The sequence below is a fragment of the Oncorhynchus kisutch genome, unplaced genomic scaffold (assembly GCF_002021735.2).
Source record: "Oncorhynchus kisutch isolate 150728-3 unplaced genomic scaffold, Okis_V2 scaffold3378, whole genome shotgun sequence".
Taxonomy (NCBI): Eukaryota; Metazoa; Chordata; class Actinopteri; order Salmoniformes; family Salmonidae; genus Oncorhynchus; species Oncorhynchus kisutch.
In genome coordinates this window covers 211,380-225,000 of record NW_022265323.1, presented here as the reverse complement: position 1 = coordinate 225,000, position 13,621 = coordinate 211,380, and the positions used below count along the sequence as shown (strand labels likewise).

The 13,621-nt window shown below is 48.8% G+C and overlaps 1 protein-coding gene across 1 annotated transcript in view; it reads right to left on the bottom strand.

The window, feature by feature from the left end:
* tnrc18 (trinucleotide repeat containing 18) overlaps positions 1–12,903 on the bottom strand; it is a 102,513-nt gene extending 89,610 nt beyond the window's left edge. The window contains 2 exon segments of the mRNA XM_031820416.1: positions 10,543–10,877; positions 12,732–12,903. Of these exon segments, the coding sequence (XP_031676276.1) occupies positions 10,543–10,741 (199 nt within the window). The 5' untranslated portion in view covers positions 10,742–10,877; positions 12,732–12,903.
* Between the last annotated feature and the right edge of the window lie 718 nt (positions 12,904–13,621).

The following is a 13,621-nucleotide window of genomic DNA, read 5'->3' as shown; positions in this document are numbered from 1 at the left end:
GTGGGTCACTAGAGATAAATACCCTTCATTCTGGAGAGGAGAAGGTGGGTCACTAGAGATAAATACCCTTCATTCTGGAGAGGAGAAGGTGGGTCACTAGAGATTAATACCCTTCATTCTGGAGAGGAGAGGAGGTGGGTCACTAGAGATAAATACCCTTCATTCTGGAGAGGAGAAGAGAAGGTGGGTCACTAGAGATAAATACCCTTCATTCTGGAGAGGAGAAGAGAAGGTGGGTCACCAGAGATAAATACCCTTCATTCTGGAGAGGAGAAGGTGGGTCACCAGAGATAAATACCCTTCATTCTGGAGAGGAGAGGAGAGGAGAAGGTGAGTCACTAGAGATAAATACCCTTCATTCTGGAGAGGAGAGGAGAAGGTGAGTCACTAGAGATAAATACCCTTCATTCTGGAGAGGAGAAGGTGAGTCACTAGAGATAAATACCCTTCATTCTGGAGAGGAGAGGAGAAGGTGGGTCACTAGAGATAAATATCCTTCATTCTGGAGAGGAGAAGCAACCAGAGGATATTTATCTGAAATTCCACACAAAAAAACTTTTACAAAAGTGTGTGTGAAAAAAATGGCTCCTCTCATGGAAAAGTATTTCAACTGCCAAACTGCGCAAATCACACAAGTGTTTAGAGATGGTTGTGGAGCTGAGAAATCATATTTATTTTTATTTCTTTATTTTTTATTTCACCTTTATTTAACCAGGTAGGCTAGTTGAGAACACCTTTATTTAACCAGGTAGGCTAGTTGAGAACACCTTTATTTAACCAGGTAGGCTAGTTGAGAACACCTTTATTTAACCAGGTAGGCTAGTTGAGAACACCTTTATTTAACCAGGTAGGCTAGTTGAGAACACCTTTATTTAACCAGGTAGGCTAGTTGAGAACACCTTTATTTAACCAGGTAGGCTAGTTGAGAACACCTTTATTTAACCAGGTAGACTAGTTGAGAACACCTTTATTTAACCAGGTAGGCTAGTTGAGAACACCTTTATTTAACCAGGTAGGCTAGTTGAGAACACCTTTATTTAACCAGGTAGACTAGTTGAGAACACCTTTATTTAACCAGGTAGGCTAGTTGAGAACACCTTTATTTAACCAGGTAGGCTAGTTGAGAACACCTTTATTTAACCAGGTAGGCTAGTTGAGAACACCTTTATTTAACCAGGTAGGCTAGTTGAGAACACCTTTATTTAACCAGGTAGGCTAGTTGAGAACACCTTTATTTAACCAGGTAGGCTAGTTGAGAACACCTTTATTTAACCAGGTAGGCTAGTTGAGAACACCTTTATTTAACCAGGTAGACTAGTTGAGAACACCTTTATTTAACCAGGTAGGCTAGTTGAGAACACCTTTATTTAACCAGGTAGACTAGTTGAGAACACCTTTATTTAACCAGGTAGGCTAGTTGAGAACACCTTTATTTAACCAGGTAGGCTAGTTGAGAACACCTTTATTTAACCAGGTAGGCTAGTTGAGAACACCTTTATTTAACCAGGTAGGCTAGTTGAGAACAAGTTCTCATTTGCAACTGCGACCTGGCCAAGATAAAGCATAGCAGTGTGAGCATACAACAAAGAGTTACACATGGAGTAAACAATTAACAAGTCAATAACACAGTAGAAAACGAAGGGGGGGTCTATATACAATGTGTGCAAAAGGCATGAGGAGGTAGGCAAATAATTACAATTTTGCAGATTAACACTGGAGTGATAAAAGATCAGATGGTCATGTACAGGTAGAGATATTGGTGTGCAGAAGAGCAGAAAAGTAAATAAATAGAAACAGTACGGGGATGAGGTAGGTGAAAAGGGTGGGCTATTTACCAATAGACTATGTACAGCTGCAGCGATCGGTTAGCTGCTCAGATAGCTGATGTTTGAAGTTGGTGAGGGAGATAAAAGTCTCCAACTTCAGCGATTTTTGCAATTCGTTCCAGTCACAGGCAGCAGAGTACTGGAACGAAAGGCGGCCAAATGAGGTGTTGGCTTTAGGGATGATCAGTGAGATACACCTGCTGGAGCGCGTGCTACGGATGGGTGTTGCCATCGTGACCAGTGAGCTGAGATAAGGCGGAGCTTTACCTAGCATAGACTTGTAGATGACCTGGAGCCAGTGGGTCTGGCGACGAATATGTAGCGAGGGCCAGCCGACTAGAGCATACAAGTCGCAGTGGTGGGTAGTATAAGGTGCTTTAGTGACAAAACGGATGGCACTGTGATAGACTGCATCCAGTTTGCTGAGTAGAGTGTTGGAAGCCATTTTGTAGATAACTTCTGATGACCAGCAAGAAAACACACACACACATTCCCCTGTCCTCACCACGCTCTCTTGATGGTTCTGCCCCTCCCACGAGTAAACACTAACGATGAGTCCAAACACAAAGCGTGATAGCCTCTTGCCGGGCGCTAAACAACAACAACAACGGCCTCCCCTTGCCGGGCGCTAAAGAACAACGGCCTCCCCTTGCCGGGCGCTAAACAACAACGGCCTCCCCTTGCCGGGCGCTAAACAACAACGGCCTCCCCTTGCCGGGCGCTAAACAACAACGGCCTCCCCTTGCCGGGCGCTAAACAACAACGGCCTCCCCTTGCCGGGCGCTAAACAACAACGGCCTCCCCTTGCCGGGCGCTAAACAACAACGGCCTCCCCTTGCCGGGCGCTAAACAACAACGGCCTCCCCTTGCCGGGCGCTAAACAACAACGGCCTCCCCTTGCCGGGCGCTAAACAACAACGGCCTCCCCTTGCCGGGCGCTAAACAACAACGGCCTCCCCTTGCCGGGCGCTAAACAACAACGGCCTCCCCTTGCCGGGCGCTAAACAACAACGGCCTCCCCTTGCCGGGCGCTAAACAACAACGGCCTCCCCTTGCCGGGCGCTAAACAACAACGGCCTCCCCTTGCCGGGCGCTAAACAACAACGGCCTCCCCTTGCCGGGCGCTAAACAACAACGGCCTCCCCTTGCCGGGCGCTAAACAACAACGGCCTCCCCTTGCCGGGCGCTAAACAACAACGGCCTCCCCTTGCCGGGCGCTAAACAACAACGGCCTCCCCTTGCCGGGCGCTAAACAACAACGGCCTCCCCTTGCCGGGCGCTAAACAACAACGGCCTCCCCTTGCCGGGCGCTAAACAACAACGGCCTCCCCTTGCCGGGCGCTAAACAACAACGGCCTCCCCTTGCCGGGCGCTAACAACAACGGCCTCCCCTTGCCGGGCGCTAAACAACAACGGCCTCCCCTTGCCGGGCGCTAAACAACAACGGCCTCCCCTTGCCGGGCGCTAAACAACAACGGCCTCCCCTTGCCGGGCGCTAAACAACAACGGCCTCCCCTTGCCGGGCGCTAAACAACAACGGCCTCCCCTTGCCGGGCGCTAAACAACAACGGCCTCCCCTTGCCGGGCGCTAAACAACAACGGCCTCCCCTTGCCGGGCGCTAAACAACAACGGCCTCCCCTTGCCGGGCGCTAAACAACAACGGCCTCCCCTTGCCGGGCGCTAAACAACAACGGCCTCCCCTTGCCGGGCGCTAAACAACAACGGCCTCCCCTTGCCGGGCGCTAAACAACAACGGCCTCCCCTTGCCGGGCGCTAAACAACAACGGCCTCCCCTTGCCGGGCGCTAAACAACAACGGCCTCCCCTTGCCGGGCGCTAAACAACAACGGCCTCCCCTTGCCGGGCGCTAAACAACAACGGCCTCCCCTTGCCGGGCGCTAAACAACAACGGCCTCCCCTTGCCGGGCGCTAAACAACAACGGCCTCCCCTTGCCGGGCGCTAAACAACAACGGCCTCCCCTTGCCGGGCGCTAAACAACAACGGCCTCCCCTTGCCGGGCGCTAAACAACAACGGCCTCCCCTTGCCGGGCGCTAAACAACAACGGCCTCCCCTTGCCGGGCGCTAAACAACAACGGCCTCCCCTTGCCGGGCGCTAAACAACAACGGCCTCCCCTTGCCGGGCGCTAAACAACAACGGCCTCCCCTTGCCGGGCGCTAAACAACAACGGCCTCCCCTTGCCGGGCGCTAAACAACAACGGCCTCCCCTTGCCGGGCGCTAAACAACAACGGCCTCCCCTTGCCGGGCGCTAAACAACAACGGCCTCCCCTTGCCGGGCGCTAAACAACAACGGCCTCCCCTTGCCGGGCGCTAAACAACAACGGCCTCCCCTTGCCGGGCGCTAAACAACAACGGCCTCCCCTTGCCGGGCGCTAAACAACAACGGCCTCTTGCCGGGCGCTAAACAACAACGGCCTCTTGCCGGGCGCTAAACAACAACGGCCTCTTGCCGGGCGCTAAACAACAACGGCCTCTTGCCGGGCGCTAAACAACAACGGCCTCTTGCCGGGCGCTAAACAACAACGGCCTCTTGCCTGGCGCTAAACAACAACGGCCTCTTGCCTGGCGCTAAACAACAACGGCCTCTTGCCAGGCGCTAAACAACGGCCTCTTGCTAGGCGCTAAACAACGGCCTCTTGCTAGGCGCTAAACAACAACGGCCTCTTGCTAGGCGCTAAACAACAACGGCCTCTTGCTAGGCGCTAAACAACAACGGCCTCTTGCTAGGCGCTAAACAACAACGGCCTCTTGCTAGGCGCTAAACAACAACGGCCTCTTGCTAGGCGCTAAACAACAACGGCCTCTTGCTAGGCGCTAAACAACAACGGCCTCTTGCTAGGCGCTAAACAACAACGGCCTCTTGCTAGGCGCTAAACAACAACGGCCTCTTGCTAGGCGCTAAACAACAACGGCCTCTTGCTAGGCGCTAAACAACAACGGCCTCTTGCTAGGCGCTAAACAACAACGGCCTCTTGCTAGGCGCTAAACAACAACGGCCTCTTGCTAGGCGCTAAACAACAACGGCCTCTTGCTAGGCGCTAAACAACAACGGCCTCTTGCTAGGCGCTAAACAACAACGGCCTCTTGCTAGGCGCTAAACAACAACGGCCTCTTGCTAGGCGCTAAACAACAACGGCCTCTTGCTAGGCGCTAAACAACAACGGCCTCTTGCTAGGCGCTAAACAACAACGGCCTCTTGCTAGGCGCTAAACAACAACGGCCTCTTGCTAGGCGCTAAACAACAACGGCCTCTTGCTAGGCGCTAAACAACAACGGCCTCTTGCTAGGCGCTAAACAACAACGGCCTCTTGCTAGGCGCTAAACAACAACGGCCTCTTGCTAGGCGCTAAAACAACGGCCTCTTGCTAGGCGCTAAACAACGGCCTCTTGCTAGGCGCTAAACAACGGCCTCTTGCTAGGCGCTAAACAACGGCCTCTTGCTAGGCGCTAAACAACGGCCTCTTGCTAGGCGCTAAACAACAACGGCCTCTTGCTAGGCGCTAAACAACAACGGCCTCTTGCTAGGCGCTAAACAACAACGGCCTCTTGCTAGGCGCTAAACAACAACGGCCTCTTGCTAGGCGCTAAACAACAACGGCCTCTTGCTAGGCGCTAAACAACAACGGCCTCTTGCTAGGCGCTAAACAACAACGGCCTCTTGCTAGGCGCTAAACAACAACGGCCTCTTGCTAGGCGCTAAACAACAACGGCCTCTTGCTCGGTGCTAAACAACAACAGCCTCTTGCTAGGTGCTAAACAACAGCCTCTTGCTCGGTGCTAAACAACAACAGCCTCTTGCTAGGTGCTAAACAACAGCCTCTTGCTCGGTTCTCACTTGAATTAAAGGTTAACTTCACCCAAAAATCGAAATGTCTCAGATTTTCCCCCAAACCTAAGTAGTGGTCTAAGCATAGTTGTGGACTTAGAAGAAAAGCAATATTGGATTTTCTGTTAAAACAACGTGCGTTTGAGAGTGAAAACCCTGAACCCTGGAAAAACAAAACCTTGAATAAATTTTTTCAAGTTCATGTGGGCTATCTACTCACATTTCAGTTTTTATGAAATACATCATTTGAATAACAAACATTGTGGCAATTTCATATCTTGCATTAAAACTGGAAATAAGACTAATCTCAAAGGTTACATAAAATGATATATTTTTAAAAGATCTAATGTTCTCTTTGAGAATAGTCCAAAACAACAATACGCTTTTTTTAAATGTAGTCACATGCACAGTAGTATTTATTGCACGGTAACACCAAAACATCGTGATACCAACATTTCAGAATACCGTAGTAACCGTTTCCTACGACACTCCCTACCGATCAATAACAAACCCGCTGTTGAAATCCTGTTGAATTTAAACCCAACTGCCACTTGTCTCTTGAACGCGCGCGCAGGTCCAACGTCCCTCTTCGCTTTCATGCGCAGATCACGTGTTGCAGCTGTAATCCACGCGCTAACATCCACTACCAGCCTTCAATCGCTCGCGTCTCTCCGTCCCCCTCTTCATAAACATCTATTCTTCCGTCAGCGTTGGCGAGTAGGGATACAGACACCAGACCCTGATGAGTCATCGGTTGTTAGATTTCTACATTCGTTACATTGCTGGCTTTGCTCACTGCTCCAATGTTGATACAATGTATCATTTAATCTGTTATAACCAAGAGCACAGACCAGTCTGAGTTGACTTTACGTTGATACAATGTATCATTTAATCTGTTATAACCGAGAGCACAGGCCAGTCTGAGTAGACTTTGTTGATACAATGTATCATTTAATCTGTTATAACCAAGAGCACAGACCAGTCTGAGTTGACTTTATGTAGATACAATATATCATTTAATCTGTTATAACCAAGAGCACAGACCAGTCTGAGTAGACTTGTATCATTTGTACCAGAGGTCTGGTCTCCAGGGTTATATAAATATGACCCACGTTACCAGAGGTCTGGTCTCCAGGGTTATATAAACATGACCCACGTTACCAGAGGTCTGGTCTCCGGGGTTATATAAACATGACCCACGTTACCAGAGGTCTGGTCTCCAGGGTTATATAAACATGACCCACGTTACCAGAGGTCTGGTCTCCGGGGTTATATAAACATGACCCACGTTACCAGAGGTCTGGTCTCCGGGGTTATATAAATATGACCCACGTTACCAGAGGTCTGGTCTCCAGCATAAAGGGTTATATAAATGTTCGATATGTACTGCCGCCGAGGTCACGGTTCGGTATGTACTGCCGTAGAGGTCACGGTTCGGTATGTACTGCCGTAGAGGTCACGGTTCGGTATGTACTGCCGTAGAGGTCACGGTTCGGTATGTACTGCCGTAGAGGTCACGGTTCGGTATGTACTGCCGTAGAGGTCACGGTTCGGTATGTACTGCCGTAGAGGTCACGGTTCGGTATGTACTGCAGTCGAGGTCACGGTTCGGTATGTACTGCTGTAGAGGTCACGGTTCGGTATGTACTGCCGTAGAGGTCAGTTGGTACATCCCTGATTCCATACATGATCAGTTGGTACATCCCCGATTCCATACATGATCAGTTGGTACATCCCCGATTCCATACATGATCAGTTGGTACATCCCCGATTCCATACATGATCAGTTGGTACATCCCCGATTCCATACATGATCAGTTGGTACATCCCCGATTCCATACATGATCAGTTGGTGCATCCCTGATTCCATATATGATCAGTTGGTACATCCCCGATTCCAGAGGTCTGAGTCTGCTGTAGAGGTCACAGTTCGGTATGTACTGCCGTAGAGGTCAGTTGGTACATCCCTGATTCCATACATGATCAGTTGGTACATCCCCGATTCCATACATGATCAGTTGGTACATCCCCGATTCCATACATGATCAGTTGGTGCATCCCTGATTCCATATATGATCAGTTGGTACATCCCTGATTCCATTTTTGATCAGTTGGTACATCCCTGATTCCATGTGATCATGACTCGTCTAAGGCCTGCTGAGAGGTACAATCAGGAATGTCAACACGGTATGTTCTTAAATGAAAAAACAAAACGAAAACACGTTTATCCTCATCAACACTAAAATGAAGTGCAGTGAAATCAACACGTAAAACACGACTCAGACATTGAACAGGCCTGTTAGGTACCTCTCTGGACTGTACTATAATATCTGGAGGTCAGGGTGCACCCCACTACGGGGTCATGTGATGTCACTGTTAGGTACCTCTCTGTACTGTACTATAATATCTGGAGGTCAGGGTGCACCCCACTACGGGGTCATGTGATGTCACTGTTAGGTACCTCTCTGTAACCCTGGAGGTCAGTTCTGTAGTAAGGCCAACACAGGGTGCACCCCACTACGGGGTCATGTGATGTCACTGTTAGGTACCTCTCTGTAACCCTGGAGGTCAGTTCTGTAGTAAGGCCAACACAGGGTGCACCCCACTACGGGGTCATGTGATGTCACTGTTAGGTACCTCTCTGGAGGTCAGTTCATCTGTAGTTAGGACAACACAGGGTGCACCCCACTACGGGGTCATGTGATGTCACTGTTAGGTACCTCTCTGGAGGTCAGTTCATCTGTAGTAAGGCCAACACAGGGTGCACCCCACTACGGGGTCATGTGATGTCACTGTTAGGTACCTCTCTGGAGGTCAGTTCTGTAGTAAGGCCAACACAGGGTGCACCCCACTACGGGGTCATGTGATGTCACTGTTAGGTACCTCTCTGTAACCCTGGAGGTCAGTTCTGTAGTAAGGCCAACACAGGGTGCACCCCACTACAGGGTCATGTGATGTCACTGTTAGGTACCTCTCTGGAGGTCAGTTCATCTGTAGTTAGGACAACACAGGGTGCACCCCACTACGGGGTCATGTGATGTCACTGTTAGGTACCTCTCTGGAGGTCAGTTCATCTGTAGTTAGGACAACACAGGGTGCACCCCACTACGGGGTCATGTGATGTCACTGTTAGGTACCTCTCTGTAACCCTGGAGGTCAGTTCTGTAGTAAGGCCAACACAGGGTGCACCCCACTACGGGGTCATGTGATGTCACTGTTAGGTACCTCTCTGGAGGTCAGTTCTGTAGTAAGGCCAACACAGGGTGCACCCCACTACGGGGTCATGTGATGTCACTGTTAGGTACCTCTCTGGAGGTCAGTTCTGTAGTAAGGCCAACACAGGGTGCACCCCACTACGGGGTCATGTGATGTCACTGTTAGGTACCTCTCTGGAGGTCAGTTCATCTGTAGTAAGGCCAACACAGGGTGCACCCCACTACGGGGTCATGTGATGTCACTGTTAGGTACCTCTCTGTAACCCTGGAGGTCAGTTCTGTAGTAAGGCCAACACAGGGTGCACCCCACTACAGGGTCATGTGATGTCACTGTTAGGTACCTCTCTGGAGGTCAGTTCATCTGTAGTAAGGCCAACACAGGGTGCACCCCACTACAGGGTCATGTGATGTCACTGTTAGGTACCTCTCTGGAGGTCAGTTCATCTGTAGTAAGGCCAACACAGGGTGCATTGGCCAATTCATTGACCACTTTAGCTTGCTTAAGTGGTCAATGAATTGTCTAGTACTCAGAGAACAGATCCCTATCCACACTAGAAACATGTCTAGTACTCAGAGAACAGACCCCTATCCACACTACAAACATGTCTAGTACTCAGAGAACAGACCCCTATCCACAGATAGAAACATGTCTAGTACTCAGAGAACAGACCCCTATCCACAGATAGACACATAATCCACTATAAAAGGGCTGCCTGAATGCAGAGGGGGAAGTTGATTATCTTGTTGAGTTTCTGTCTTGCTCCGGCGGTATGAATTCTGGGGTTGATTGTCGGCTCTAACGGATCAACATGTTGGAGGCGTTGGCAGCTGCACAGCCGATTCTAGTTGAGCAGCAGAGAGACTGTTTACATTCGATCCACCACTCTGTCCCATCGCAAAGATCTATCCAGTTATCGTAGAGGAACTCAATACTATTTTTGAGGAAGTGCATACTGGCTACGGCGTCTGAAAATGGACAAACAGTACTATTGCTCTTTTTTTTTCCCCTTCTTGTTTTTCCCCAAGTGAAGGTCTTTTAAGGGAATATGAGGACACTCGTTGGGTTGTCCTAGCCACCAGCTGAACTGAGGCATGCTGGGGCCTTTACACTGACACACACACTGCTGCTACTGTTTATCATCTATCCTGTTGCTTAGTCACTTTACCCCTACCTATATGTACATAGCTACCTTAAGTACCTCGTACCCCTGCACATCGACTCAGTGATCTCTGTCTATCAAATGTATTTTATATAGCCCTTCTTACATCAGCTGATATCTCAAAGTGCTTTACAGAAACCCAGTCTAAAACTTCCCAAACAGCAAGCAATGCAGGTGTAGAAGCACAGTGGCTAGGAAAAACTCCCTAGAAAGGTCAGAACCTAGGAAGAAACCTAGAGAGAAACCAGGCCATGTGGGGTGGCCAGTCCTCTTCTGGCTGTGCCGGGTGGAGATTAACCTACATAAAGCCTATATATCTGTGAAGTGTCATTACTACATTAACCTACATAAAGCCTATATATCTGTGAAGTGTCATTACTACATTAACCTACATAAAGCCTATATATCTCCTGTAGCCACTGTGCATTCAACTGTTCTTTTCAGAAGGACAATACGTTTATGATAGATAGAACGATAGATAGATAGATCTTACTGTGATGTGGATGGAGGTTCATGACCGTTGGAAGGAATTTCCCGACGTGGAGGTTTGCTGGGTGCCCTGTGCCCAAGTGTCCGGGCGAGGGAGGGATCCTCCTGGCTGCTGCAGCAGCTCCGAGTCGGTGGGTCTCCATGGCCAACAGGGGAGGGGGAACATGGACAGACCGAGGGGGTCCGAAATCTCGGCCATCCATTCTCCAGTGTGGGGGTGGGTGGGGGGGTGGAGCGTCCGGAGCTAGCACTGTGTCCGGGATAGTGTTCCCAAAAAGCCGCTAAAGGCTAGGCTGGCGGTGGGTCTCCCTGTGGATCCATGCCCATCGACATCCTGACCTATAAAAACACCAAGCAAATCGCTTGACATACAATCACAACGTACGTCTGTCTCTGGCGAGGTCAGATCATAAGACTAGTTTAGAGACGGGTTTTGGGGGGGGATTTTCTGTCGTTTTTTTACCCAAGAGCCTACCGGAATCTACGGAGCTCGGGTCCATTAGAGGGGTAATGACGCAGTTTGGAAAAACACTTTAAAAACTTAATTTACAATCTTCCATAAACGCGCAAATGGGAATAACGGTTAAGCGGTTGTAGAGACCCTTCATATGAGCCACTGTGTGCTAATAATAATAATATGATTATTGAAAAGGTTTAGTTGACCAGCTGCGTTTCTTCCGCGACTCTCGGGCAGACGGTGAAGCCGTCGCTCTTCCCGCTGACGGGGCAGGGGACTGAGCGGTTAGTTGGAACAGACTGGAGGTATCAGGATCCCAATGATCAACAACAAAAAAGCTCAGGCAAAAACACTCGTCGTCAAATGGATTCCTTCTAGAATATGGATTCCTTCTAGAATATGGATTCCTTCTAGAATATGGATTCCTTCTAGAATATGGATTCCTTCTAGAATAGCCTCGATGGCCGAGTTGTTCCGCCAGCCCTGAACCAGCCAGCTCCATCGACCAAAGGCTCCATATGAAACCAATACACCGTAAATATCACAGGCGCATCAAATATATATTAAAACCAATAGAGATAAATACGGTTGCAGAAGAGCCCGTCTCGTTGATCAGAAGAGTTTAGCGGTGTGTTGGAGCCTCTTGATCCGCAGTTAGTGTTAAGATATCCCCGAGGCCGCCTGGAGGATCTGACCCCAGCCCGTTCACACCCAGACGGCTGTTCACACCACTCCTCGGCGACCGTGTGTTGGTCACGGAAAAGGTTTCAAATGTTATTAAACACTATTTCTATAAAGATTAGATGGCAGCCTACTGCCGAGTCTGTTCAGTTGGTGTGTATTTACAACACACTAAACAGCCCGATAATAACATTTAATGTGTGTTTTATGCCAAATGCAGCCAAGCGAGTAGACTCGGCTAGTCTCGCGTTGTTTTTAATGTAGAATAATTATCTAAACGGTAGTCTTGAATGACTCTTATGTAGGCGATCTGAAACATTAAAACATAACAATTAAAAAGACTTTTCGTGCTGGAAAAGAAAACCTGAATGGTCAACTCGTCCAAATCATCCGTAATTAAACCCAGGTTTCTCAGCAGTTGCTTCTTGTTGTGGACTATAAACAGTCTGCTTAGGTACAGGTTAACAAAACGCTATTTGAGTGTTATAAAAATAAATATACTCTAAAAGTCTAATTAAAAGTAAAATAATAATTTTTCATGCGTTATTTTAGTAAACAACGGGCTAAATGTTGAATTTTAACCTTCAACCTGGCAGAGTGGCGTGTTGCCTGGTCACACCGCGGATTTTTGAGTCGTGGCAGGCAGCAGATCTGATCAAATATATATATTTTTTAAATCACATTATTTGGACGGTTTATATTTCTATAAAGAAGCGATAATATTTGATTCCGAGGCACCGAGACACCCGGTTAGTGGAGGGGTGCGGTGCTGCAGGCCATGCGGCGCAGGGAGAGGCTCCGGCGGCCACGTTTCAAACTTTTCTCAGGTCCATTATTATGACACTTTAAAGCAGTAAACGCTGTTGTTCTCCTGTATCTAACAACGAACAGATCCAACAACAACGTTTCAAAGTAACGATAAACACAGCCACCCCCCGCCTTTTTTTTACTGATTAACCTTTAAGCAGAAACATGTTAAAACTGTTTTTTTTTAACACGGTTTTGCGATATTAGGCGACGAGAGTGACAGTACGGAGAACAAGTTAGCCTCTTACTTGAGAAGGAAACGTGTTTAGAAACCAGTAAAATCCGTATTTTAGTCTGAATCGATCCTTTGGTTCTGTACTGTTATCAGGCCGTTCTGTTCTGTGGTCCATCTGGGCCGTCCTAAAGGAGCGGGGGGGGGGGGGGGGGGATACAAGGCCCCTCGTCCGACCATTAAAATCCTCCGCAATGAAACGCGCATTGTTTTTACAAGGACCTCCGCAACTCACTCTCTGATTGGCCGAGGGAGGTGTCAGTCACCCGGATGTATACACTTGGGTCCAGCGCCAGCTCTATAAAAACCAATTATGGCCCAAGGAGTCTAACTGTTTCAAATGGCCCCTGCCTTCAAAAACTAGCAGTGGGAATTTTGGGGGGGAGTCGGTTTCCAGGCGGCCCTGGTGTTCCTTGCTGATAGAACAAGTCTGTGTAGAGAGACTTCAGGACCGCAGCAGAGACTCACACAGCTCTGCAGTCAGGCAGGAGGGGGGGGGCGAATCTGGCCCGTTAAACGCAATAAATGCTGTTATAGTGTGTAGGGGCGTTACAAGCAGTGTTATGGGTGTTAATGTAACAGCTGTTTGACCGTGATGCATTATGGTCTGTAATGGCACCTATATGTAAGGGGAGGGGTGTATATGTTTATCACGGTGCTTATGGCATAAAACACAACCTGTTAAATCAAAACCCTCTCAACATTCTAAATCACCCATAACCCATCTCTCACAGCCCTAATCCCATCCACAGGTCTCTACCCATCAACCCCTCTCAACATTCTAAATCACCCATAACCCATCTCTCACAGCCCTAATCCCATCCACAGGTCTCTACCCATCAAACCCTCTCAACATTCTAAATCACCCATAACCCATCTCTCACAGCCCTAATCCCATCCACAGGT